The sequence below is a fragment of the Mustela putorius genome, unplaced genomic scaffold (assembly GCF_011764305.1).
Source record: "Mustela putorius furo isolate JIRA1106 unplaced genomic scaffold, ASM1176430v1.1 tig00537301_pilon_pilon_pilon, whole genome shotgun sequence".
NCBI lineage: Eukaryota > Metazoa > Chordata > Mammalia > Carnivora > Mustelidae > Mustela > Mustela putorius.
The window spans coordinates 186,688-214,549 of record NW_025422439.1 but is presented as its reverse complement, the minus strand read 5'-3'; the positions used below and the strand labels follow the sequence as shown (position 1 = coordinate 214,549).

Here is a 27,862-nt window from a genome sequence, read left to right as displayed (position 1 = left end):
CTGAGCCGAAGGCAGAGGCTTTAACCCACTGAGCCACCCAGGTGCCCCAAAATCTTTTTTTTTTAAGCGATTTTTATGCTATGGGAATTATATCTCCATTTTTTTTTTAAACAATGTAATAAAAACAATGTGTCAGAAGTAAAAGGCAAACAATGTACCATTATACTTGGAGATTTCCCTCCCCCAGTCATGGATAGAACAAGCACACCGTAATGGGAAAGGACACAGAGCTGAACAACGCAGGTCTGAGCCTGCTCTGGCAGACACAGGGAGCCAAGAGCATGAAGCAGCGGCAGGGAAACATGATCGCTGACGGAGCCCTGACTTGCAACCACACTACGGACCAGACCTTGTACTTCCCAAGCAACACCTGGGTTAATCCCTCTGTTCTCACACCCTCCCTTACCGATGAGGAGATGGAGGAACGGGAGGATTCGAGACGGTGGGCAGGTGGCCCGAAGTCATCAGCTTGCTGCTACACTGTCTCCCGCAACTGAATTTCAGAGAAACTGGACTAGAAGCTTTATTCACGTGAACACGCCCCACGGTGCTGGAGTAATTGAGGTCTGATGCAGACCGAATAAACATTAACTGTTAATGACCTACTACATCAATAAATATACAGCCGGGGCACCTGTGGTATACAAGACACAGTGAGAGATTAAAAATATATACATATGTATACAGATGGCAACAATTTATTGTGCTCTTACTCAGGCTTGCAACTCAAAGTTGCAAGTACTTTACATTTAATCTTCACAAGACCTGCCTTGGAGGTACACTCATTCTCATTCCACGCACGCACGAGGAGTGACACCCAAGGCTGGAAGGACACTGCTCCAAGCGGCAGAACCTGGATCTGAGTCTGTCTAGAATCTAGGCTCCGAGCCACACCCTCTGCTCCGCCGGTGAGACGCCGCACCGCCCACACTCCCTCCGTGCCTGTCCTCGGCACACAGCCTTAAAACGGAGCTCACGTCCGTTTATGGATTCTGATGCTCACACAACCCTGGGAAGGAGGCAAGCCAGAGATCACAGGATTTTCTGAACGAGGAAACCAAGGGGCAGATGCGGGCAGATGCAAAGGAAGTACTTGGGGACACACCTGAATTCTCCGCCCACCAGGTGAGACCACAAGACACTCTGCAGAGGAACAGGCAGGAAAGAACCCCTCCAGGTGGGTCTGTAAGTCAGCCTTGAACTGGAAGAACAGCTGTTCTGTTCTTACTTCTTCCTTACTTACTTCTTTCTTCTTACTTCTTACTGTTCTTACTTCTTTCTTACACATTTTTACTCTCTTAGGAGATTTACCAGGGTTTTATGGGAGAACAATAAAGACGGGCTTCAACAGATCCCATTCCCAGCCCGCATCTCCTCTGCGACAGGTGAGAAGGACCGCGATTGCCTGAGCATAGCTGCCCTCAGAGAAATCTCTAAAGGGAAATGTCTACAATAGCCACCTTCCCAGGGTGGGTCTACGTCCATGATTTCTCTTCTCTGGCTCAAAAAAAGCAAACGGTCAGACTGGTCTCTTACACAGCAAGTCACCCACATGCTGCATGTTCACCAGATCCACTTGTAAAGGAGTAAACGGGCCCTTGGTCAGTGATGTAGCCAATGCCAATGGTCATGCTTCTAGGAAGCAGCCAATCCGGGATGATAACCCAGGTCTCCTGCTCGCTAAACCCGTGTTCTGCCCAAAGGCCCATCAGGTCTGGGCCACCTCAGTCATGCAAAGCTAGAGGACCTTCTACATGTAGATTAAAACATAACAGGCCAAGGGCTAGACTGCAACAGAAGAAGTCAGAACTTTGGCTTTGGAAGGGTAATTAAGGATCATCAACCTGTCCACCATCTACCCATTTTTATGGAGATAGGTAAATTGAGGACAGCTAGAAATGTCAGCCGGAACCAGAACCTAAGTCAGTGCCAACCTCATCATTCAATTGCGTAGAGAGCACAATCTGCAAATGTTACTATGGAGATGACAAAGCACTCGATCCATGGGATCTTTTTTTTCTTTAGCAGGTCTGGGCCATGCAAAAAACCTCTAAGGTGAGATCTTTGTCCTTCAGGAGCTTACTCTAGCTCGAAAAATACACATGCGCATAGGAAAACAGAATAACGTAAAATCTCAACAAAGGCAGCAGCTACATTAAGAATTTAAAGGAGAAGCAGGGCATGCTCTATGTTGAGACGATTCCTGAAGGAGGGGTAAGTAACGCTAGGCTTTGAAGCATGCATAGGAGTTCAAAAGACACAACAGAATACAGGTATGTTAGTCCAAGAAAGAGTTTCAGCTTAGCAAGAAGTTTTGTGGGAGATGAAGCCAAAGCTAAGGATGAGGGCTGGGTCCTGGATGCTGGGGAGCCTTTCCATGCCAGGGCAGGTCTTTGGATTTGGGCCTATGGACTAGTTGGTCTTCAAACTTACTTAGGAGCAGAGAACCTGGAAGCCCCCAAGCTCTTCATGGAACACCAAGAATGACAGATTTGTGCTTCATTCCAGGACTGTGTTAGTGTCAGAAAACAGAGGACTGTGGCTCTAGGCCTGAAGGACAAACCCACAACCACAAGCATGCATGCCTTTAAACAAAACACACCCTCAAATCAGACAGAATTGATCTTTTCCAAAGAGTTCCGTCATCAGTCACGTGCTGCTGGCTTCTTTGCTGTCCCCTGGACATCTGTAGCAAACAACACAGGACCATTGTTTTTCATAAAATACAGGGCAGGAGAAACTTGAAAGTGGAGAACATTCTGAGAACTGACTTCTTTCCTTCAGATTAGGCATCGTAGAGGGCCAAGGCAATGCTACCGAGAGCAGAGTCCTCTCCAAGGCTCAGTTTCCCCATCTGACATGAAGTAGCTGAGGATGGAAGAGCATCATCGGAGACTGAGCCTTAGGCGCATGGTGGGCCCAGTGGGGACCCTCTTCACATTTCCTGGGCTCTCCAAGAAATGAAAGGCCTGGGAGAGTGGCCTTCCATCTACAGCACTAAGAGTACCAGCTTGGCAACCAGCAGCTTCTGGAAAGGCCATGGGTCAGCCTGGGACGTCAACAGGCCCTTCTGTGCAGAGTCCTGAAGAGAGCATGACACCCCTGCTGCTGACATGAGCAACACTCTTCAGAGTGCTTCTAGATGCTTCTCTCCTCACCTGGGGCTCGCCATCAGCCAGCTGGGGCTCCAAGCCTTCTGGACATCTCACCTTCAGTCTCACAGGAAGCTGGGTGCCTTCCTCCTTAGGTCACCTGGCCAGGAAGGGGCAGCACTCAGGGCCCAGGATATGGGCTTCTATGAGCTGACAGGGGCAGGGAATCCTCGCAGAGTCTGTGTGTCGTGTCCCCACGGCCTGGGGGAGTTGCGAGGTCACCAGGAGCCGGATGTAGTAGCCACCAAAAACTGCCAGCAGCTGTTGGGCCATCTCCTGGAAGAGGCAGAGGAACAGAGTGAGGGCCACCGAGAAGCATCTAATGCACAAGGAGAAAGCCAAGTGGTCCTCACCGCCCCGGAGCAGCAGTGATGCTCATTGGGAAGAACCCTGTTAGGTCCTCATCTGCAGCTCTTAGGAGACCCCTGAAATGGTCTGGACCCCAGCTCTGCTACTCACGCTGTGGGGTGCCTGGAGCCTCAGCTTCCTCACCTCCGAAAGGGTGACCTCACTGCTCAGAGGCAATAATAACCACCACAAAAAAGCTATGGAGCCTCAAAGTACTAAAGAAGTGACCTCTGGGGGTGCCTGGGTGGCTCAGTGGGTTAAAGCCTCTGCCTTAGGCTCAGGTCATGATCCCAGGGTCCTGGGATCGAGCCCCGCATCGGACTCTCTGCTCAGCAGGGAACCTGCTCCTCTTCCTCTCTCTCCCTCTCTGCCTGCCTCTGCCTACTTGTGATCTGTCAAATAAATAAAATCGTTAAAATAAAAAAAAAAAAAAGAAGTGACCGCTGATTTATACCAACCAATCACACGCACGCGTGCACTGTTCCCAGCTTCAGATGACCGCGGGACTACAAAGTGCACGAGGTCAAAGTGATGCATTTGAAGAAAATCCTTAGCAAACGGGGGTGGGGTGAGGGAATCATCCCCAGGATGGCAGGTCCTTCAATTCATCCCAGGCACCTGCTGGGTTTCTTGGGACAAGCACTCCCACTGTACTTAGAGTTTGCTTTTAAAAAGCAGAGATTTATCACAAGAAAGACAAATATTGTATCTATGAGTCTACTTATATGAAACAGGTAGTCATCCATTCAGAGAGACAGAAGGTAGAATGTGCTTTCCAGGGGCTGGGGGAAGAGGAAATGGGGGAGTCAGTGTTTCCTGGGTACGCAGTTTCAGTCTGGGGAGATGAAAAGATTCCAGAGATGTTTGATGCAGATGCTCACAAAACAAGGCAAATGTATGCAAATGTATGCAAATGTACCCTGAATTGTACATTTAGGAACCATTACGGTGGCAAATTTTCTATTATGTATATTTTACTGTGATTGAAAAAAAAAAAGTAAAAAGAAAAAAAGTTTTTTAATTGGATTTAATGCATGCTCTTATTAACACATTTGATCTCAAAAGTTCTATTTGTTGGACTGGCACCTGGGACCCCACAGGAAATGCTCCGGTCCCGTCGGCTGGGCACTGAGCGTGTTTCACAATCCCTGAGTCCAGTGTGAAAGTAATAAGTAAGGTGTGGGTCACATCAGGCTGTTCATGTCAAGGGAGTCGGGATTTCCGAATCAAAGCGGCCATTTCTGCCTGGTACCTTCTAACAGACCCTGACAAGTCACCTCCCCTTGCTGAGTCCTTTTCTTCAACAGTCGAAGAGAGAAAATCACAGCATCCAGCTGGTCTAGCTGGAGGAAGGATGAAAGGAACTAATCGATAAAAAGCCTCCCGCCTCCAGCCTCGTGCTCATTGTCGCCAATATCGCCATCGTCATCACTACTCTAGAAAGCAGAAACTCCACCTCCCTCTGTAGGGTTGCTGGTTCCTTTAAGTCATCCTTGGTGCTAGAAAAATACTGAAAACCCCAAGGAGTCTACCACTCCCTAACTCAGACTGGTCTCCTGGCCAATCTTGTCTAAAATCAAGAGCATCAGAAGCAAAGAACTGCGGCAAGAAAATTGTACTTAGAATTCGCAGGGCTGGCTTCTGTTTGGGGCTTGGCTACCTTCTCCCTTGCTCTCTGACCTTGGGCAGGTCAGCCGACCTCTTGGTTTCCTTTTGAAATATGACGGTCTGTCTGGCCCATGCTGAGACTTGGGCACTGATTATATTTTCCTTACCTAAGTTACAAGGGGAAGCTCCTTTAAAAACATGTGCACACACACTCAATATTCATGGCAGGATATCGTATTATCATTGCTTTGAATAAATTTGGAAAAAATAATTTAAAAAACCCATCAGATTTAACAGGCTATGTCCTATAAACCCAGGCATGCCACAGCAAAGTATATGAGCTTATCAATCTTTTCTGCTCTTTAAAAAAAAGTCAGGGGGGTGGGGTGCACCTGGGTGGTGCCTGGCTTTGGCTCAGGTCCCGATCTCAGGGTCCTGGGATCAAGTCCCACATTCCTGCTCTGCAAGGAGTCTGTGTGTTGCTTTCCCACGGCCCCTCCCCACCGCTCGTGTGCTCGATCTCTCTCTCCCAAGTAAATAAATAAAATCTTTTAAAAAATAATTTAAGGGGTGCCTGGGTGGCTCAGTGGGTTAAGCCACTGCCTTCGGCTCAGGTCATGATCTCAGGGTCCTGGAGTCGAGTCCCGCATTGGGCTCTCTGCTCAGCAGGGAGCCTGCTTCCCTCTCTCTCTCTCTGCCTGCCTCTCCATCTACTTGTGATTTTTCTCTGTCAAATAAATAAGTAAAATCTTTAAAAAAAATAATAATAATAATAATAATAATTTAAGTCAATAAAATGAAAGTTAAAATAAAGTCAATGGGATTCAAGTGAAGAGATTAATATATTTATCACTTTCTCTTTTGAGGAGTCCCATTTGCTGGATGCCCTAGGGGCCCACCAAGGCAAAAGGGAAAGTCTGGGCTGGTTTGGGCCTTTAGTCCAAATCTGTTGCCTGAAAAGGAAATTCAAGTGCATCCCTCCCTCCATCACAGAATGCCTGAGGGTACCCCTTGGTGTATGTTTCCCAGATAGTGTGTCTGTCCTCATGGAGGACACGAGCTAAAAAAAAAAAAAAAAAAAAAAACAGATATCTGGTCTACCAGCACTTGGTCATACCCAACAGAGTTGGGTGGTGGGACCCGACAGAACTTTGGGGCTGGGGGCACTGGAATTCAACAGAAATGCATATAAGATTTATATACCCAACTGTAATTTAAGTAGGTGGATGGATAGATGACAGATTGATTGAAAGACAGATTTTAAAAATGACCCAAATATTCATGAGCACGTTTATGGCTCGGTAGGTTACAACCTATCAACATGCAACTAGACATCCCATGGAGCTACCAAAAAGAATATCCAAGGTATTTAGAAATGTGGGGAAAAGACCAAGAAGTAGAAAGGGATTCCTATAAACTATTTTTAAAGTGCTAGAGTAAGGGAAAAAAAAAATACTGGTAACTCGTAGGCTAGAAGATTTGTATGGCCCCTACCAACTCAGCAAAGTCATGTTCCCTGAGATTTATAATTTGAGGTCCCACACGGACTCCACACAGATACCCAGGGAGGGAAGGTGGCCCCGAGCATCCCAGGCGGCCCCTACCTCCGGCTCCGCCTCAGGAACAAGCTGGCGGAGCTCAGTCTGCATGAGGGGTGGCTCCTGGGGATGAGAGCCACTGGGCAGGAGAGGCGCTTCCTCCATCAGGTTCTCAGGCCCCTCCCCTGTCTCGGGGCTCACCCCAGTTTCCATGACAACACACAGCTGGCTCAATCTGCTTCTCAGCAAGGACTGCAAAAGAAAGAGAGAGGGGATGTGGATGGTGTCCCAACGGGTGGTGTGTCGGAGGCTGAGTCACTCCCTGCGCTGCAGACCCACAGAGGACGGATGGAGCCATGTACAGACTCAGGTGCTGACCTCAGGGCAATCTGGAGCCACATTCAAGAAATCAGATAACCGCCCACAAGATTCTCTACAGTCTCTACGAGCTTCCAAAACACTCTCCCTTCCATGCTCTCATTTGCTCTTCAAAGCAGCCTGGGTCATGGGTCCCTGCCAATGAGCAAAGCACAGCTCAAAGGCCTTGCCCAAAACCATACAGGGACGAACGGGCTGGGATCAGGCTAAACCACAATCCTGACCTCAAGACTCAGGACAGCCCTTGCAGGGCCCAGGGAAAGGCTGATCCCAGGGAAGGAGCCCGGGACTCGGAGACAGGAGGTCTGTGCTCCAATCCTGAAGTCACCAACCGGCCCTGTGGCTGCCTTCGGTGGGGGCTGCAGGACTTGTCAGAGCTTCAGTGTCCTTGTGTGTGGGATCAGAGCAAGAGCACCATGATCATAAATGGTAGAAGGCATTTCAAACACAGGAAAGTCATCTAAATACCTGGTATTTCCCTCTGCCAGAATCTTTGTTATTTGTTATCTTTATTTTAGTTATTAATGTAATTATTATGTTGTCAATAAATATATGCACATGCTAGGAAATGTGGAAAATGCAATTAGTTGAAAAGGAGGCTAACTAATATCCAGTTAAGAAGTAACAATTCCCGAGGCAGAAACGACCACTGATTCCATGTAGGCATTCTTCCTTCCAAGTAACAATTCCTTAGACATTCGTCTAACCTTAGGGAAATATAATCTGCACAATTTGGCCTCCAGGATTATTTTTGTTTTTAACTTATGGTATCTTACCTCCTGGCTCATCTTCATCTCTTGAATGTGGTCACACAAAAACTGCACACAGTCCTCCAGGTCGAAGTAGACAAACCAGAGCTGGGGAGAGAAGCCACAACAGCGGAGGCTCAAAGCCAGCCTGACCTTGAACTGCCCGACCTTGAACTCTCCATCCCTGACACTATCCTCCCCCTCCTCCTGCCTCCTCACCCGAGGTCCACCCCTCTGTGGATGAGCAAATCTATGCCAGTCTCTGGTGGGACCGTGCCTCTCTGCTGTCTCCCAGAGTCTCATAGCAGGGACTCCTTTGTATGGCTGGGAGAAAAAGGCCTCGCATGGGCATTTGGAAGATGTCAAACCCTGTTCAAGATGGCCGCCACGCCATTTGCTCCAAGTCTCTGAGCACCCCAAGAGATGCCAGCTCATCCTGGACACCGTGCATTCATCTGGGGGCTACGACCTTCATCCTTAGGGGCCGGGGTGCCCTGCTGTCTGGAGCCCCACAAGCAGATGAGTGAAACCCTCCAGTCACCCACCCCCACGGCTCAAGGCTCAAGGAAGGAGATCCAACCTGGGTGCTCTGGGAGGAGGGGAGTGGGGTAAATTTTTACCTACCATTACCTCTCCTTCCCCCTCAACCTCAACAGTCCCCAGAAGGTCAGGAGAAACACACCCAGGCCCAAACCCTCCACACCACATCACGTCACCACGGAAGTTCTGTGAGACACTGGTGGCCCACGCCTCCCGCCTCCGGCCACCCACCACTTCCTCTGGATCCCCGACCTCCCTCCTCCCAGTGACAGACCCATGGGACCCAGGGTCTCACCCCTCTTGCTGACTAGTCTCTCTCATTGTCTTGGCCCCAAGGGAAGCTTTGTAAAACAGATTTCTTTTTGGCTTTTTATTATGAAATCTTCCAAACACATATAAAGTGGGGCAGATGACGTCATTGACTTCCAACTGCCCATGAGCTTGGGTCAGGGGCTCTCAGTTCGTGGCTACTCTCGTTTCTTCATGACTCACCCCTCAGACCATCCACACCCCTCCCCATCCCAGTGAACGAAAATCCAAGATACCCTATTAGCTCATCCTAAAACACTACTTTGAAACTGAAGTTATTTCTTCAGTTATTTATTTTGACAGATAGCCCCAATTATTTTCAAGGATGTGCCTGTACATTAGTCATCCATCCATCCGTGTGTTCAGCTAACACATGCCAAGGCACTTTGGTGTGACAATCCATAAAAGGGATTCGGGAACAAATGAGACTCAAAGGACCCCCAGATTCCAGGAGCTCCCAGTCTATGATGTCACACTTGAATTACCAGAAATCTTGTGACATCATTGAGCTCAACACATGCACGCACACGCACGCACACACACACACACACACACACACACACACGGGGTCAGGCAAGATCCCCTTCTGCCCTACACCATCTCAGGTGTGTAAGACCCCATAACACAGGGATCTGCACCTGTCTGTGCTCTGCTGCAGCCTCAAGACCTAGAACAGGGCCTGGCATGTCGATAACTATTTGTAGGATGAGCAGGTCATATGCACAAGGAGCTTGTTCCCAGGTCCCGCCCACACGCCCACCCCTGGGCTCCGAGCAGAAGAGGGGGGCCAGTGAGAACATGGATGTGGCACTGAGATCCAGCAATCCTACTGGGTAGAGGCCAGCCAGGGTCAGGAGACCTGGACCCCAGCTATGTGCCAGACCCCCTGTGTGACTTCATACTTATCACTTAAGATATTCCCAGGGCACTTAAACCAAAAAAATGACCAAGCCAGGTGGACAAAGCCTCAGGGTCTGACCTGCCTCTCCAGGAAACTTGCGTTGGCCGCTGAGGGCTCGCTGAAAGGTCTGGCCCAGAGGAGGTCCCCTCTGTCACCTGAATAAATGCTGAATGAGGAGCGTGGCTTAGACGGTCTCCAAGCCTCCTTCCAGCCCTGCTCTGTGCAGCTTCTAGGCTGCGGGTCACCACCCAGAGATGGGTCTCTGGGAAGAAACGCTGGAGCAGGGCGGAAGGGAAGGACTTCCCACACATGTCTCATTAGCAGACTACAAGATACCATGCAGACGGGGGAATCCGGAGGCCCCCTCTCCCCATCAAGCCAGCCCTAACGCAGGTCTCCAAGCCGAGGTCACTCTTAGACACAGTACCTGAATCACGCTCTGGCAGCCTTCCACTGTGTCCGTCACCCCCAGCAGCACCCGGTGTCGCAGGAGGGCTCCGATTGGCAGCCGCCAGCCTAAGGTCCGTGTTGTTGTTGGCCTGTAAGACAAACACGGGTCTCGTGGCCGGATCTCCACACTGCCAGGGAGCTCTAGGGTCCAGAGCAATACTCACACTGTACTGCCTCTAGACACCATGGGGCAGTCCTGACCTTTGAGATCTATGCATCATCATATCCCTATAAAATGGGATCGCAGGGTTTGGGGGATAATAAATTCCATAGTGTCAGACAGCCCTGGGTTGAAGCCCAGCCCTGTTAATTCCCAGCTGTGTGGCCCTGGACAAGTTATGCTCCTTCCCCAAGTCTTGCTTTCCTCAGTTGCAGAATAAGGAGAAAGAGTGTCCCTGACTCCTGGGAACGTGGTGAGCTTGAACTTGACTGTGTGTGAAGCACTTAACCTAGTGCCCAGGACACAGTCCAGTACGCTGACAGAGATCTCTGTAGGGGGAGGGTGTGGGTGGGTTTGCTTATTTAATGTAAATAAAGCACCCACTTTCCAAAGCACTGAGCACAGTGCCTGGCCCTCAGAAGGAGACTCCGGGAATCCATCCCCTTCTTTCCTACCCAAACCAACCAGACACCATAGATCTAGTAGACTAAGTAGATGTTCACTAAACAGGCCAAGGTGGGGCAAACAGAGGGAGGAGGGAGAGGAGGAACGGTGTCAGGACCCGAATGGTTTGAAGTAGAGACCCCATAAGGATTTAAAGACGCAACCAGATGATGACCCCATCATGGACAAGCCAGGTCCCTAGGAGGGCAGGACCCCTGGTAGGGAGCTTTTGAGAATGCAGGAAGGCCCTGTGGTTGTCACAGGGATGGGAAGGGCAAGGCTGGCACTTAGGCACAGGGAACAGGGCTGCCTTCCACTGAAGACCATGGCCCATGAGAGACAATCCTGCACTCAGAAGAACAGCCTCCCAACTGACCCAGACTCCACGCTCCCCACCACGTGTAAACACAGGTAAATCTACTTAACAATTCTGAGCGGCCAACCCAGCTCCATTTGACTGGAAACCTAGAGTGTTTTTTATCTTTTAAATGGATCTAAAACACAGTGAATTTTCCAGGGATGCCATGACTATGAAAACAAGGGGTTAATACATTCTGTTTCGCCTGGAGACTTAGCAAGGGCTACGCACCCTTTCTGAAACCTGCGCCTGCGGGAGTTCAGACCCTGACCCTGGCTCTGCCTCTCGCCGCCTGATAACCTTGGCCGAATTACCCCCCACTTCTCTGCCTCCATCTCCTCATCTCCAAAAGGGGAGAAAAACACCCTCACGATAAGGATGAAACGAGCCAACCCACGCAGAACGCCTGGAAGAACGAACGCCCAATGCCCGTCAGCTCCTGACATCAGTTTGATGCTGACACTGAGTCGAAGATATCGTTTTTTCTGGTCCCTTGTTGGCCACAACTTCCCACATGCTTTAGCAACGTGCTTTTACTCTGTCCATGATTCAAGGCAGGGCCTTGTGGGCCTTCACGGACCTTCCAACCCTGAGAAGGGCTCATGGCCCCCCAACAAGGGAAAACAAGGCAGTGTATGCAAAATGTTTGGGCTCTCAAGGATGCTACGGTACAAGCAGGACAGGAAGCGGGACAGTGGTGGTCAGGAGGCGGGCGCTGAAAGGTCCAAGTGATGAGGGATCGAGGAGGAAGAAATCCTCAAGCTGAGGCAAGAGCCAGAAGCCCGTGTGACCATAGACTGGGTACCGAGCCTCTCCACGCAGTGGCTTCCCCACTGGCAAACAGAGTCAATAATCCTAACAGTTAGTACTTACTGAGTATTTCCATTATACCAGGCATGATTGTAAGTACTTGGCACATATTAAGTCACTTAATTTTCCCAAAAACCTGATGGGGAGCCACTTTTTTTAAAATATAAGTTCTACGGCCAAAGTGGGGTTTGAACTCACAACCATGAGATCAAGAGTCACATGCACTACATGGGCGCCTTGTGGGAGCTATGATTACTATCCCATTACACAGACAAAGAAAGTAAGGCCCCAAAGGGTCAGTAACTTATCCCAGCTTGCAGAGGTAGCCAACGGCAGAGGCAAATCTGCTGGCAGCCATAGGTAGCGAGTTCCAAGCACAGAGCACATAGTAGGTGCTCATTAAATGGTGGTCATTATTGGGAGTGAAAGAACCTCCTTGGGTTCCCTGAACGAGCAAACACGAATGAGAGGAGGGCCACCGCATTCCCAGGACCTCCATGCTGCCCCTCTGAGTAAAGACATGGGGTCCTCTTCATCTCGGTGCGGTGAGTACCAGTGAACAAGGCAGGCACAGAACAGGCCACAAAACGGCCACTGCAGGCATTCTCTGAACTGCCTCCGTGAAGCCCCTGACAGGTGCCACATAGCTCCTTTGCTCTGGCTAAGGCAGGATGCTTTACTTCTTCCCCTCGCCAAGAGAAGTTTCTCGCTGCAGGCGCCGCCAGTTTATTTTTTATATGCCCAGCACAAGAGCCATGAAAATTGCAAGAGAGCCCAAGGGCAGCATCATTTCGTCAGCCTTGTTGCAAAGCCCAACAAAGATCTTTTCAGGATGATTAAGCCATAAAGTTCCTAGCTGTCCCTGTGAGCACAGGAACTAAATGTAATTCATACCCCGAACTCTGACCACACTCCCCAGTGTCCCTCTCCTCCCGAGTCAGACAGGCACGGATCTCCGAGTCCAACTCCGTGCCAGGAGCCGGGGGAGCTTCTTAAGCAGCTGGAAAGGCAGTGGCGGTGTGGCAGGCAGAGTGATGGCCCCCAGAGGTGCCTGAGTCCTACTCTCCAGAACATGTGACCAAATCACGTTAACACGGCAAAAGGGAAATTGAGGTCATAGGTAGAAATAACATCGCTAACTCGCTGACCTTAAAAAAGGGAGATTGTCCCAGATAATCCTGGCAGCTCAGTGTAATCACAAGAGGCCTTAAAAGTGGAAGAAGGAGCCCAAGGACTCAGAGTCAAAGATGTGGGGAGAGCTAGACCCACCATTTTGGGTTTTGAAGATGGACAAAGGAGTGCTAAGCCAGAGAATGGAGAGGGAACTCCAGCAGCTGGAAGAGGCAGGAAGTACATTCTCCCCTAGAGGTTCCAGAAAGGACAAATGCCTGAAGTACAGAAGTCTAAGATAACACATTGTTGTTTTAAGCCACTGTGTTTCTGGTCATTGGAGATGGCAGCCATCTGCAGACCGCCAATGCCGTAGGATACTGACCGAGAACATGGCCTGGGATCTAAGTGCCCTGGCCTTGAATGCCAGCTTGGCCATTCTTAGCATCAAAGGGCTCGGTGAACCCAAAGTGCCCTCCGCCCCCACCCCAGATGCTCTCAAACCACAGCCTGCTTCCAGAAAAACAGCCTCCAGGGATTAGACAAGGAAAAACAGAGAGGAATTAGTCATACATGTGATGTCATTTCTTTTACTCACTGGGCACAAGGGCCCGCATGAATTGTCATGGTTGGAGAAATTCTCCGAGGCAAGGAGAAGAGAAAGGTGGGAATTGGGATTCTCCTGCCGGCAAGCCCTTTCCGGAGGGCGCATGGCTGTGCTCTCCCGACAGCTCACCTTCTTCTGGTGTCTCTCGAAGATGAGTACGAGGGTCAGGGTCAGGCTCATGGCGACCAGGGTCACGAGGAGCACACCCACCCAGTGGTTCCCCAGGGCAAACATCTGGCTAGTGGAGTAGATGTTGGCCCACACCACCACATAGAAAACCTGCGAGAAACCGGAGAAAGAGACGATCAGGAATCCAGTGATCGAACGAAGCCACTCCGTTCAAAGGGAGACACCTTTGGGACACATCCAACGCCCTCCTCAGAGACTAAGAGCTTACAGGGCCAGGAAGGGACAAATCGGGGTCTGTGAGGTGGAGCCCTTGCTCCTGGTCCATAGCAACAGTAGAGGCAAGGGGTCAGGAAAGCCCCTCTGAATCCTTGCCTACCTTGAAATAAAGTAGAAGCAGGACGGGGTCTTGGGAGTGAGAGAATTTGAGTCGGAAACCCACACTGATCCTTCAACCACTACGTGTGGCCTCAGACAAGTTATTAACAATGCTCTGGAGGCGCTTGGATGGCTCAGTGTGTTAAGTATCTGCCTTCAGCTCAGGTCATGATCTCAGGGTCCGGGGATCGAGCCCCATCGGGGTCCCTGCTCAGCGGGAAGCCTGTTTCTCCCTCTCCTTCTCCCACTGCTTGTGTTCCCTCTCTCACTGTCTCTCTCTGTCAAATAAATAAAATCTTAAAAAAAAAAAAAACCCACAAAGAACAATGCTCTGAGCCTCAATCTCCTCATCCATAAAATGGGGATAATACCTCCTTCACAGGTTGTTGTAAGGGTTCATCAGACAATGTGTGGAACAGCCTAGCCCTTGTTAGAAAATGATCACATGCCAGGGGCCATCCCTTTCCGTTCCCTAGCAGCAGACATGGGAGTCAAGAGCACAGAGTAGTGGCAGATCGGAGTGGTTAAGAGCACAGATGCTGAAATCAGACTGCCTGGGTTCAAATACTGGCTCTGCTCTTTGTATCTCTGTGTGTGTGTATGTATGTGTGTCTGCAGAACTATAGGCAGACAGGAGGTTTCTATGCATGTGTCTTCATGTGCAGACATACATGCACACATATATATAGAGACTTCTACACACCCCTGTATGTACGATCAGAGCTGAAATGGACCTATCAGCTGAACAGATGGGGGAACCAAGTCCCAGGGAGAAGACAAGTCTTAACCAAAGCTAGACTCTGAGCCCAAAGTCTCACTGGCGGGTCCTCCGATTGTCAGTCCCAAACTCTGGCCTCAGTAAGCTCAGCCTCCCGTCCTTTACACGAGGATCTGGTTAGGACTCTCTCCCACCGATTTCCTTACACCACATCCAGGTCCGTGTGTCCTGCCATAACTCAGGCAGCTGGACCACCAGCCCCAAGCCCCTTGCCCACACCAGCGGGCCCTGGAACATGCCACAGAGTACTGCAGCAGGGTCGGCATGCTGCCCCCCTCCCCCCTTACCACAGCAAAGGCCAGCCGCATGGGCCTGGAGTTGTAGATGATGTATCTTCTCACTTGGGGCTCCAAGAGGGCGCTTTCGGCCAAGCTCCTATACTGGTCGGCAGGGACCTGCTTGTCCATACGACGGAGAGAGACCAATCAGCCACGGAGAACCACTCCCACCCCTTCCTGCATGCAAGCAAGTCATTTCCAGTTCATGTGACTGTCAGGTGGAAGGGGGATCAGGCACAGGCCAGGCTAGCCCGGAAGGCAGAACGAGGAGCTCAGAGCGCTCAGAGTGGCAATCACAGGATGCTGCCTTCAGCTCAGGGAAGGCTGGGCACCACTGGGGAGGTGGGGCAACTCGAGATCCAAGAGGACAGCCTGGGGGGTGGATCCTGCAGCCCAAGGCTCAGGACCTCGCGGCAGACCCATGATAGCTTAGGTTAAGGCACAGACCCTGGAGTCAGGAGCCTGGGTCCGAAACTTGGCCCTTCTATTCATGGGCCACGTGACCTGGAGCAAGGAACCCCACTTCTCTGAGCTTCAGGCTCCTCTTCTGCAAAATGAGGACAATAAGAATATCTACCTTGTGGGCGAGGGGCTTGCATATTAAATAACATACCACATTTACAATGCTAACATATATGTTATAAATGTGCGTATACATAGGACCTGGGCGGGGGGGACCTTTGTTCTGCCTACTCCAGCGGTTATGTGCTACTTCAACAGGTGTGTGTATACAGCCCATGGCACTGAAAACTACCATCTTCCTGCCTCCCAGCCCCTGAAAAGATGGCATAGCACACAAAGGCCCTACAAGAGTGGACTACTTCAGGCCGCCTGGGTGGCTCAGTGGGTTAAAGCCTCTGCCTTCGGCTCATGTCATGATCCCAGGGTCCTGGGATCGAGCCCCGCATTGGGCTCTCTGCTTGGCAGGGAGCCTGCTTCCTCCTCTCTCTACCTGCCTCTTTGCCAACTTGTGATCTCTGCCTGTCAAATAAATAAATAAAATCTTTATTAAAAAAAAGTGGACTGCTTAAGAAAACAGAACTTAACCATTAAATATGATATTTAGAAGCATGGTAGAGTAATACATAAACTGTTCCCCAGTTAAGAAAACCCCATCTGGGGGGCAGCTATGTGGCTCAGTCATTGGGTGTCTGCCTTCGGCTCGGGTCATGGTCCCAGCGTCCTGGAATCCAGCCCTGCATCAGGCTCCCGGCTCAGTGGGGGACCTGCTGCCCCCTCTCCCGTTCCCCCTGCTTTTTGCTCCCTCTCACATCTCTCTCTGTCAAATAAATGAATAAAATCTTAAAAAAAAAAAAAAAGAAAGAAAAGAAAAGAAAAAAGAAACGAAAAGAAAACCCCATCTACAGACAACGGTTTAAGAAAAATGTTCTTTTGGACAAAGGCTGGAAGGGACTAGGGGGTGATGAACCAGCCACTATTGCTGATCTGCCGTTAGTACCATCAATTAGAAAGTTTCCCTTTAAGTGATAAGATGTTATTGAAACACAAATGCAATTCAGTTTGAAAGAAGTAAACTTTAAAATCTTCAGGGTCAAATTAACAGTGTATCTTTCCCCTCCACAACCAGTCCTCCCTAGGTGGTGCAGGGGAGGGCCTAGTGACCAGGAAGACAGACACCACACCTCGGGCTCCTTTTAACAACAGCGACACCTACAATGTACAGAACATGTACTACATTCCAGAGACAGTGCAACTATCCCTCAAGCAGTATTTTCCTTCCTCTTCACTAAAACCCTATGTAATAGGGATGAATATGGCCCTCGTTTTATAAAGGATGGAACAGCCACTCAGAAAGGTTAAGTCACCTGCTGAAAGTAACACAGGCAGGAAGCAGAAGAGCTGGATCTGCATCCACAGGTCTGAGAAGCCTATGTCTCAAATCACTATGCTTGAAAGCACGGCATTACCATCTAATGAGTTCAGGCAACTTTCCTTTGAATAGACACACTCCCAAAAGACAATGCAATAGACAGCTCCCTCTCCAGAAATGCCCTTCCTCCTGTCTACCCAGCAAACTCCTCTATTTTTCCTTCAAGACCCCAGATCAAGTATCTGTTCCTCCGTGACGCTTTCCAAACCAGGGCTCCCCCAGATGAGTTCATCGTTTTTCTCCTGTGAATGGCTTCAGCACCTTGGATGGTCCTCTGCCTGGCACGGGACAGATCCCGCTGTCCTGATTTACCCAGCGCGAGGCCATCTCCTGCGCTGGGCTCCATGAGCAGTGCGAGCACAGGCGCGGGGTCCTGGTCACCCCCATGGTACCCAGCGCCCAGCTCAGTGCCTGTGCAAAGGATGAGTGCCCCAAAACACGTATCCCTTAAGTGAGGTATCGGGGAGGAGGAGACCCTTCTCATACATATTCCTTAGCTGCCCCATCCTACGGAGCACAGAGTCAGTGTTGAGCGAATATTTTGTGAACAACTGACTGAAAGGACAGATGGACGGACAGACAGGCGGGAAGAGAAAAGGAAGGGAAAATGGCAGAGGCTCTCAAGAAAAGCAGCACTCGGGGCGCCTGGGTGGCTCAGTGGGTTAAGCCGCTGCCTTTGGCTCAGGTCATGATCTCAGGGTCCTGGGATCGAGTCCCGCATCGGGCTCTCTGCTCAGCAGGGAGCCTGCTTCCCTTCCTCTCTCTCTGCCTGCCTCTCTGCCTACTTGTGATCTCTCTCTGTCAAATAAATAAAAATAAAATCTTAAAAAAAAAAAAAAGAAAGAAAAGCAGCACTCACCTGAATGCCCCACGTCTGCAGCTGCTCCTCGGCGGCGCCCAGATCGAAGGAGATGGGTGCACAGGTGTTGTCGATCCGGAGAACCGTGAGGACCTGGCCATTGTGGAGCTCTGAAAGCAGACCAGAAGCTTCACCTGGCTGGGTGAGAACTACTATGCACGAGCCCAGAGCCTGATGGCATCACCTCCTCTGGCCGTGAGGGCCTTCTCATGGCAAGGAGGGACATCATGGCGGTCCCCGAGTCCCTCTGTGGGAAGCACTGGACTTGAGAGGAGACCCCTGCGAAGGCAGAACTGGGACCAGAGCGTGGAGGCAATCCAGACACAAGGCAAGACCACAGAAGGAAGAACTTGCCGAGAATGGGAGCTGTCCACACAAAGAACTGGAGGTAGTGAGCTCCCCATCATGAAGGAGACTTCAACAGAGACTGAACAACTAACTACTGGAGAAGGTGGCGTATCAGACATTATATGATCACCGCAAAGGAAGCTCACCCCAATATGACACGCCCAGTGGGCTCCGTCTGACTGAGGCCGGCAGAACAAGGAGCCCCCAAAGATGTCCCCACTGGACTCCCCAGAGCTTATGAAATACGCTCCCTCACACGGCAAAGGAGAATGAAGGTTACAGGTGGAGTTACGGTTGCTCACCAGCTGGCCTGGAATAGGGAGACCCTCCTGGACTGTCTGGGTGAGCCTGATGTCATCACAAGGCTCTTTACAAATGGAAGAGGAAGGCTGTGGCGGAAAGGTCGGGAGGGGTGTGATGGGGAGAAGAAAAGCATGGAGATGGAACACCACTGGTCTGGAGGTGGAGGAGGGTTCACGGGCTGAGGAGCTGTGTGGATTCGAGAAGCCAGAACAGGAAACGGGCTATCCCCGGGGCTCCTGAAGGAGAGCAGCCTTGCCGACACGCTGACCCCAGGCCTGTGGCTCGGCAACGCCAGTCGCACTTCCGACCTCCAGAACCATAAGAAGATGGATCTGTGTTTTGCGAGCCACTCTGTGGCGGCAAAAACCCACGCTGGGGATCCAACACCACAGAACTAATTTACTGGTAACCTGTCCCCAGGGTGTCTGCAACACACTCAACATTTCAAAAGCACCAACTGAATTAAGTCTGACCTCAAGGAACACACCACACATTAGCCCAGCCTAGTCACAACAGCTACCTAAACGCTCCCGCAGGTTGGCGAGGACCAACGAGGCCAGCTGGGGCGAAAGCTCTGGACTGAAACCCCCTCAGGCCCACGGAGGGCTGGCCATGGAATGAAGCCACATCTACCTTCCATTCTGAGTGCAGAGACTCTGGACGGGAGGATCGAGATCTCCTTCTGCCCCAGCATGAGGCCCCGAGAGCCGCCCTTCTGGTCAGCAGCCATGGGGCCGGGGGATGCCAGTGTTCGGCCTTGCAAGGCTGGGGACTGGGTCTGCTGGCACGTTTTCTGTGGGCACGGGTCGGAAGATAAAGCAGCACAGAAGAGATCAAACCAGAAGTATTTTAGGTGCTGGCCCAAATCTGTCACCTCAGAGGCTAGCTCTGGGCAATCCCTGAGTCTTCAAAGCCAAATGACTAGTCCTACCCACCTGGGAATTCCTGGCCCACGCACTCTCTCTACTCCTTCACGCGGCCCCTCTCTGGGCCCTCCCAGCTGGGCCAACAGAACACCTCTTGGCATGTCCAACACAAGCCTGGGCCAGGCTACCTTCACTCTCTGTTGTGCCCTGTGGCGGCCTCCTCGTTGGGGTCTCTACACCCACTCCTCCGGCCACTCCTCCGGCCTACACTCCTCCTACTCTCCACACAATGGCCACCCTGCGAACTGGAAGACATCAGTCCTCTAAGGAAAACTTTCAGTAGCTTTTTGGTGCTCTACAGACAAAAACCAACCTCCTCGATACACTCTCCCAACACTTAAGGGAAACAACCTCCTGCTAAACTCACCCCAGGCCAGTCAGTTCTGTCACACCACACCAGCCTCCTTTGTTCTTAGAACACAGAGTGTTCTCTCCCGCCCCAGGGCCTTTGCATATGCTGTTCCTCCCCCCCCCCCAGAACACTTCCATTGGACTTCACACAGTTAAATCCTATTCATCATGGGCATCCCAACTCATTAGCTACTTCCTCAGGGAGTCTACCCCAACACTATCCTTAACAGATCAAGTCCTGCTAAACCTACTCAGAACGGCTCTTCTCATCAAGGATAAGTACATATATTTGCAATTATTTGCTTACATATTTATTTAATTAGTTGAGTAATGTCTATCTTCCCCACCAGACTATGTGCTCTCACACTGGTTCTGCTCATCACTGAATCCCCTAAGCTGGGTTCGGTACTTACATACAGTAGGCAATAAATAAATGTTTGATGTATAAATGAATTGACAGGACAGAACTCTGGTCCCCAACTCTAACAGGGTTCTTTTTTTTATGTTCTGGGTATTGCCTATGAGCTCAAGGGTGACAGGATATTCGACCCCCGGCCAAAAAGAACCTTAATTGCTTTCCTCTTCTTTTTTTTTCCCAAGGTCTTTGCAAGAGGTGAGGGGTGTGGAGGCAAGGTGGCAAGGTGGAGGAAGCAAAAGCTAGAGAGCTTTAGGATTCAAAGTGTGGCCCAGCCTCTTGCTTATAGAGGAGCCTTGAAGAAGTGACCTAAATCCCTGGCTGGCTTCCTCACTTGGAGGGGGGTCATATCCACCTCAGAGGGCTTTACAGAGAAGTAAGAGGATGAAAATAAAGGCCTGGCACAACATAACTGGCCACTATTGTTGCCCATTCAAAAGCAAGCTTGTCAGGACTCAAAAGTTGCCATAAAGCAAACACACACACACACCTCCCCACCACCCCCAAATGGATTTAGTTGTATTTCTCCTGACCCTCCTACACCTGCTCCAGGAAGGATTTAAGGTGACTTCATAGACAAGATAAAATAAAATTAAATTTAAAAAGAAGCAAATGAGAGAAACTGGATGAAAAGGAAATAAAGGCTGTAAGAAGACAGAATCAGATGAAGTAAGACCAGCTTCCAGATGTTGAGCCCACACATGGCACTGGGCTTGGGTTTCAGGGTCCCAATCTCATCCCATCCTCTGAGAGCCCTCAAGGATGGAAACCATTACCACGGAAAAGGGAACAGAGCCTCTGACGAACAGACCTGCCCAAAGTTACCAGGGAAATGAAAGTGAGAAAGGGAAGCAGCTAGATCCAAGGCAGTGCCCAAAAGACAGGCAGGCAGGCGAGGCAGGACCACAGACTAGCTCTGCATCTCACAGCACAGAAGAGAAAACCCACAAGGACCAGGGCAGCAGGCCTACGGAACATCAGCGGCTCCCCCAGCCTAGCTCTGTGCACCCCGAGGACAGCGCCCGGCCCAGCAAGGCCAAGACTTCTTGCAGTGTCTTTGTTTGTCTTTCGAACCAAGTTCCTGGATTCGTAGCAATAATCTCTCTCATCTGTTCCTTGGAGTGGGAACAGCAAGTCTCCACTTAGAGATACTTTTTTTCTTACACCTAGATAAGAACAAGAACTTGAAAAGCTACCAAAGAAGTAGGCACTTGCACAAGTGTGCACACACGTGGGGCGGGGGGGCAGGGGGTCGGGGCAGGGAGCAATTTCCTCCAAAGGAGCTCCTTTGCCAAAAACCAGTGGAGCAATGTCTTCCAAGTTCTAAAGGAATATTATTTCACCCCATTTCATTCTACTGGTATGTGTGCATGTGTGTATGTGTGCATGTGGGTGTGTAAACTGCTTTCCCAATACCAGTAGTAGTAAAAGAAACCCTGGGTGTCTCAGTCATTAAGCATCTATCTTTGGCTCAGGTCATGATCCCAGGGTCCTGGGATCAAGCCCCACATCTGGCTCCCTGCTCAGTGGGGAGCCTGCTTCTCCCTCTGCCACTGTCCCTGCTTGTGTTCCCTCTCACACTTGTCTCTCACTCTCTCTCTGTCAAATAAATAAATAAAATATTTTTAAAAAAAAGAAAAAAAGAAAGAAAGAAACCCTTGTTTTTAAGAAGTTTTAAATCGTCTGAGTAACCTACCAGTCACAATTTTAAATGCCTACACCTAGCTGCCCATTCATTCTGCTCACTCAACAAAATACTTACTGAGCACCTACAATGAGCCGAGCCTGTGCTAGGTACTATAGACGCAGGGATGGGCAAGGCAACTCAGAGCCCCTGCCCTCATGGAGTTGACATTCTAGTGGGAAGCTGGACATTCAACACTTTATGACACAGGTCATTACTTAATTACAGACTAGGATAAGCACTATGGGGAGCAACAGGAATATATCAGGGAGTCCTGACTTAGGATTCCCCATGGAAGGGATATCTGAACTGAGCTCTGAAGCAGGACTAGAAATTAATCGGAGGAAAGGAGGCAAGAAAAGAGCATAACAACCAGAAGAAAGAGCAGATGCAAAGGCCCTGAGGCAGGACTGCATGCCAAGAACGGAGAATAGGGGCAGCAAGAACCAATAACACAGGACTTGCAAGCTGGTTATAAACAGATCTTCACACTAAGTCCCGTGGGAAACACTGAAGCAGAAAGTGACAGGGTCTGTTCTGCATTTTTAAAAGGGCTCTCTAATAGCCACATAAATGAAAGAGGCAAGGAAGAGAGATCAGCTAGGAAGATACGGTGGCAGAGGTCCAAGCAGAAGGTGATGGAGACTTGGTCTCCAAGAGGAGGATAGACAGAATGGGTAGAAATGACAGACTGGCCTGTAAATGTCCACCCCTAGCTAAAGGTCCTTGTCTACTCTCTACTGCTCTCTACTCCCCTCCCTTCCATCATGATATGTGAGTCCATCTCTGGCATCCTGGGAGAGGGGGAGGGGAAAAAGGGTCATGACCTTACCTTGGCCCCAGCCTGGAGGACTCCCTCCAGGCAAGGCACTCCAGCCAGGGGAGGAGGTGGGCAATGGGCTGGCTGCCCCGCTGGGGCCCATCTGTGGTTCACAGGCCATAGCAGAGAGCCAGCTGGGCTCTACTTCCCCTTCTTGGAGTTGTGGTTCATTCTGGAACAGCCAACGCAGCTTTGCTTGCCTTCAGAAAACAGCACAAGAAAGAACTTCAGGGCTGGGCTCCATGGCCTCTCCAAGGCCAAAGTCATCCCAAGGCCAGAGAGAGCCACCAGGAGTCATTCCCCTGACTTTGCTCTTTCCAATAATGCTGAGGGGCATTCTCAGGAGTGAAGAGAAAGAAATAAAACCCTCCTCCAAGGGAGAACTGAAAACTTCCCTCTGGTCTTGGGTCTTCTCCAGCTCAGACACAACCAGGCACTTACCAGGAGCTTATGACCTGAGCATGCCCTACTCCCAGGCATCTGGGATTTCTGTTCCCTTACTGACAGCACCCAGGCACCCCAGGCAGCCAGGCACAGGACCAGTATATCCATCATGGAAAGCCTTGTTTATTCAAAGGATCTCAAATAGCTTCCCAGAAGTCATCACAAAATACAAATGGAAAAAAAAAAAAAAAATCAGGATGGCGGGAAATATAGTTTACAAAAAAATAATAGTAATAACAACCATGAAGAACAAAAAATACCCACATAATCAGGGGATCAGGGTCCCTAGCAGAGGCAACAGAAGTCTATGCTGAAGAGCATGGGCTCCAGGTTCGGACTAATCGATGTAAACAACACTTACACCATCTACTAGTTTCCTAAACTTGGGCAAGTGGTGTAGCCTCCAGGAGATTTAGCTCCCTATCCTTAAACACTGGTATCTTCCCCACAAGGCTGCTCTGAAGAATCAGTGGGAATAGACAAGGGCATCTGGAACAAAGGAGCCATCCCACAACTACTAGTTCTCATTGGTGGTGTTTAGAGGTTTGGTGCAGTTGCCATGCCTGAGCCAAGAACTTGGGTTTGAGCTTCCAGGTGGCCAAAGCTAAAAGAGAAATACTGTCAGTCGAGCAGTAGCAGTTCCCATTCTCTATAAGGAGACAAGAAACAGGACGGTGAGGAAAGCAATGCATCTTCCTGGCATCTAGCTCCGAGAGATCTGGGAAATGCTTCTTCCAAAGCCCTGGGAGCTGGGTCAGGGACAGCACAGCAGCGTGATCATGAGCCTAAGGCACTTTTATCAGTAAAGCAGAAATGTCCTTCATGGGGATTTTCTTGACACCAAAGCAGAGTTTCCAGTGCCACACACTCTGGCTGGAGCCTGCCCTCTCATTCTTTCAGCTACGTGTCCACTTGGGACCCTGAGAATTACCCATCACCAAGGAAAACCAGGCCTGAGTCCCTGGGTTGACACTCCGGCCTGGCTAACCGTCTTGGTGAAAAGTCCAGCAGAATTGGGTTTTGCTGCCATGGTTCCTGATGCTGGTGAAAATAAGCATCCAGTCAACCCACGTCTGCTTGGTTCCAAGCTAGCCGAAGGGCTGACCGCCACGGCACAGGTCCCCTAAAAAGGGAAGCCTAACTCCCATACCCCCAACCGCCCTACATTTCTCTGTCTTTTAAAAAGGACCAGCTACATAATTTGTGGGGTCCAGTGCATAATGAAAATGTGAGGTCCCTGGTTCAAAAATGACAAGTTCAAGATGGCGACAGCAGAACAATCCACCAGATAAGGGGGCAGCTTCCTACGCAGGGACCTGTGTGACCCACCAGGCTGCAGGCACCTCGAGCCAGCTGTGACTTTAAGCTCTCAGAAGATCACTTGGGAACCCTCTCCACCAACCAAGTATGAACCACTGACTAACAAGTATCACACACCGACTAACAAGTATCTACACACTTGCCCTGTACCGGGCTGAGGCCAAAAAGCAACAAAATGTTATGAAAAAACAAGGACTTGAACACCACAAAGGCTAGGTCTGAAGCCCGGCTCAGCCACACGCCCTGAGACTTGCTGTCCTCCCCTGTAACCAGGCTTCAGGGAATCCCACCCAGCCCAGCTGCCCAGGAATGACATCCAGGATTCTGCTCACTCAACAGGCCTCTTGCCTAAGAAGGAGAGAAAACTGAGAGGCAAAGACGTAAAAAAAACCTGCCCACGGTGGGGTGGCTGGAAGCTATAGGGCCCAGACGGGAACCATCTGACTCCAGAGTCCAAGCCCATAATTCCTAGGCTCTGAGCCTTAGGACCCAGGCCTGGCTGTCTCTGAGTCTGTTCTTTAATTCACCTTTAAAAAAAAGAAAAGAGGGGCGCCTGGGTGGCTCAGTTGGTTGGACGACTGCCTTCGGCTCAGGTCATGATCCTGGAGTCCCGGGATCGAGTCCCACATCGGGCTCCCCGCTCCATGGGGAGTCTGCTTCTCCCTCTGACCTTCTCCTCACTCATGTTCTCTCTCACTGTCTCTCTCTCAAATAAATAAATAAAATCTTTAAAAAAAAAAAAAAAAAGAAAGAAAGAAAAGAAAAGAAAAAGAAAAAAGGTGGTGATTGGGGCAAACTTCTACTGGCTTCTGAGATTGCATCTTCCCCCTCCCCTAGCCCAGCCTGCCCACAGCAGGGATTCCCAAACACTACAGAGCATTAACCGGTCAATTACACCACCCCTCACTTCCTTCCTCTTAGTTTGCAAACCCCCCACCCCTCCCCCAGGAAGCCTAAAAGCAACAACAACAGCCCAAGGAAGTGAGCCCAGCACTGACAATCTCAACAATCTCTGAAGCTCTTCTCTGCCTCCTCTGGTCACCTCCTGGGCCCACCATCAAACAAGAATCCTTGGGCCCATTTCCCAGACAAGAAAACTCACTTTTCCCAGACATCTCAGGGATGTCAGAGCTAACAGCCTGCAGCCAGCCCAGAGAAGCTGCGCTAGAGTCTGAGAAAGGCCTGTGGGACCCAGCAGCCCACACTCCCTCCTCCAGGCAGGACGAACCACCCACAGGCTGGAGCTGTCCAGAGAGCCCCCCCCCACCCCCACCCCTGGAAAGTTTCCCATAGTTGCAAAATCCCACAAGGAGGCATTGCCTTTGAGGAGAAATCCCAGCACCCCAGCTGGCCCAATTAGCCTCCTGCAAAGTCTCAATCAGAATTCATTCATTCATCTGAAATAACGAGTAATAGTTAAATAATAGTTAAAAAGTACCCCTAGGGTCCTGCCATTTCCCACCTGTGTCACCTGGAGCGTGTCACTTAACTCTCTCTGCCTCAGTTTCATTACATGTGAAAGGAGATAATATGGTAACTGAGGCTAAAGGAGTTCAGGCACGTACGTCACTCAGAGCAATACAGATAGGAATTTGAATCTGATTTGATAGGAAATCAGAGCAGGGGCAAATAGGAATCACCCAAGGAATACAGCTGTCTCTATTTTTACTCCACAAACATTCCCTAAGAACCTTGAGGTGTCAGGCCCTGTGCTATCTCAACTCAAACACCAAAAATAAAAGCTAAAGTTCTCGGTTAGCTTTCCCTTGCCGAGAATCCCAACTGGTAGGAAAGATGAACTCAGAGAGGGGCACCTGGGTGGCTCAGTGGGTTAAAGCCTCTGCCTTTGACTCAGGTCATGATCTCAGGGTCCTGGGATGAAGCCCTCGAATCCGGGCTCTCTGCTCAGCAGGGAGCCTGCTTCCTCCTCTCTCTCTGCCTGCCTCTCTGCCTACTTGTGATCTCTCTCTCTCTCTCTGTCAAATAAATAAATAAATAAAGATGAACTCAGAGAAAGAGAAAAAAGAGACAATGACCAAACAAGGCAGTCAGAGAAAGCGGGCAGTAGCTTGGGGTGGGAGAAAGGTTTTGCAAAGGTGGAGGTGAGAGAAGGGACTGCCAAGCAGAGACAGGTACAGACTAGAGGCCAGGATGGGCCCAGTGAGGGCCCTCTGCACTCACCCTGCAGCCTTTGGTCCAGCCTGGAAGCTGTAGAGGGGGTTAAGGGGGCTGGCAAACACCAGCCTTGGGCACTAGTGGACCCCATCACCTTTCCCTGTGTCCTGGGCCTGCCATTCTGCTCAGCCTTGCACCAGCCCTAGGCGGACTGGGGAGACGGAGCCAGATACCAGGGCGGAGGCAGAGCCAGCAAGTGAACACAGCCTCGAGGCTCCTGCAACTAACTGGTCATCCACTCCCTGGTTTCCTTAGTTTCCTTTGCTGATTCTGCATTTTAACCAGACCTTCCAGTCATGCTTCTTTTTTAATTAGCTGGTGAGCCCCTGCAAAGGAAGATATCCTTAAGTCACTGAACAAAGGTCTCCATTTTTGAAGACAGAATGCCCGGTCTCCCCAGGAACCGTGTGCCTCCCTGGGATGGACGTGCGAAAGGGGGCGAGAAATAACTTACAGTTTTCACAGATCAGGTTTTGTTCTTGTTAAATTGGAAAGCCCCAACAAAAGGCCGTAAGAGAGCCTGTCACAGAAGTTTTGGGGTGGAAAAGCCTTGAAAGACAATAGGTCCTAGCTCTCCATTTTGCAGATGAGGAAAGTAAGACCCAGAAATGAAAGTGAACTATCTAAGGTCAAAGAGCCAGCCCAGGATGGAGTCTGAGCGGTACAGGGTTCACTGGGGCCGGGATGTGCTACCACACCTGGCCCTGGCCTTGGCCTTGGGCAGCTGTCTCACCCGGATCTCTGCCTTCAAGTCCTCTCCGGGGTCGGCTGCCCGGGTCTCTCCTTCTCCCCGGAAATCTCCGCCCCCGGCCCGGGCTCCGGGCCGCCAGGAGCCGCCGCAGAGCCGCTCCCACGCCCGACACGCGCGGGAACGCAGCCCCAGGCGCCCGGAGAGCCCGGCCTCGCCCGCGCCGCCGACCCCAGGCCGGGAGAGGACGCCCAGGCGGCCGCGTCGCTCCAATCTGGGCTCGCAGCCGCCCGCGCCCGCGCAGGCACCCGGGCGCGCGCCCCGACCGCGCACACTCACCGCCGCCGCGCCGCCGCCGCCGCCGCCGCCGCCCGGGGACGCGGAAGGTCGGGGCCGCCGCAGCCCCTCCGCGCCGCAGCCTCCGGCGCCCGCGCCCGCCCCGCCTGCCGCGCTCTCGGGTCCCGCCCCCGGCCGGGCCGCTCCGCGCCGTCACCCCACCGGGAGGGGCCGCCGCCGGGCTGCTGGGGCCCAGAGGGAAACCTGCTCCCTTGCATCAGCCGGGCGCCCGCCGGGAAGCGCCTCCGGGCCCGCCGACCGCGTGCGCGCCTCTCCCGAG

General features: G+C 50.9%; 1 protein-coding gene across 1 annotated transcript; it reads right to left on the bottom strand.

Annotated features, from left to right (window-relative positions):
• Window positions 1-682: 682 nt before the first annotated feature.
• On the bottom strand, window positions 683-27,341 carry TMEM268 (transmembrane protein 268). Its single transcript, XM_004774055.3, is given in 10 exon segments — window positions 683-3,428; window positions 6,713-6,898; window positions 7,801-7,881; window positions 9,951-10,022; window positions 10,024-10,062; window positions 13,592-13,741; window positions 15,032-15,139; window positions 17,773-17,882; window positions 22,632-22,819; window positions 27,257-27,341. Coding segments are annotated over 9 exon segments (1,035 nt in total). The 5' UTR covers window positions 22,741-22,819; window positions 27,257-27,341; the 3' UTR covers window positions 683-3,248.
• Between the last annotated feature and the right edge of the window lie 521 nt (window positions 27,342-27,862).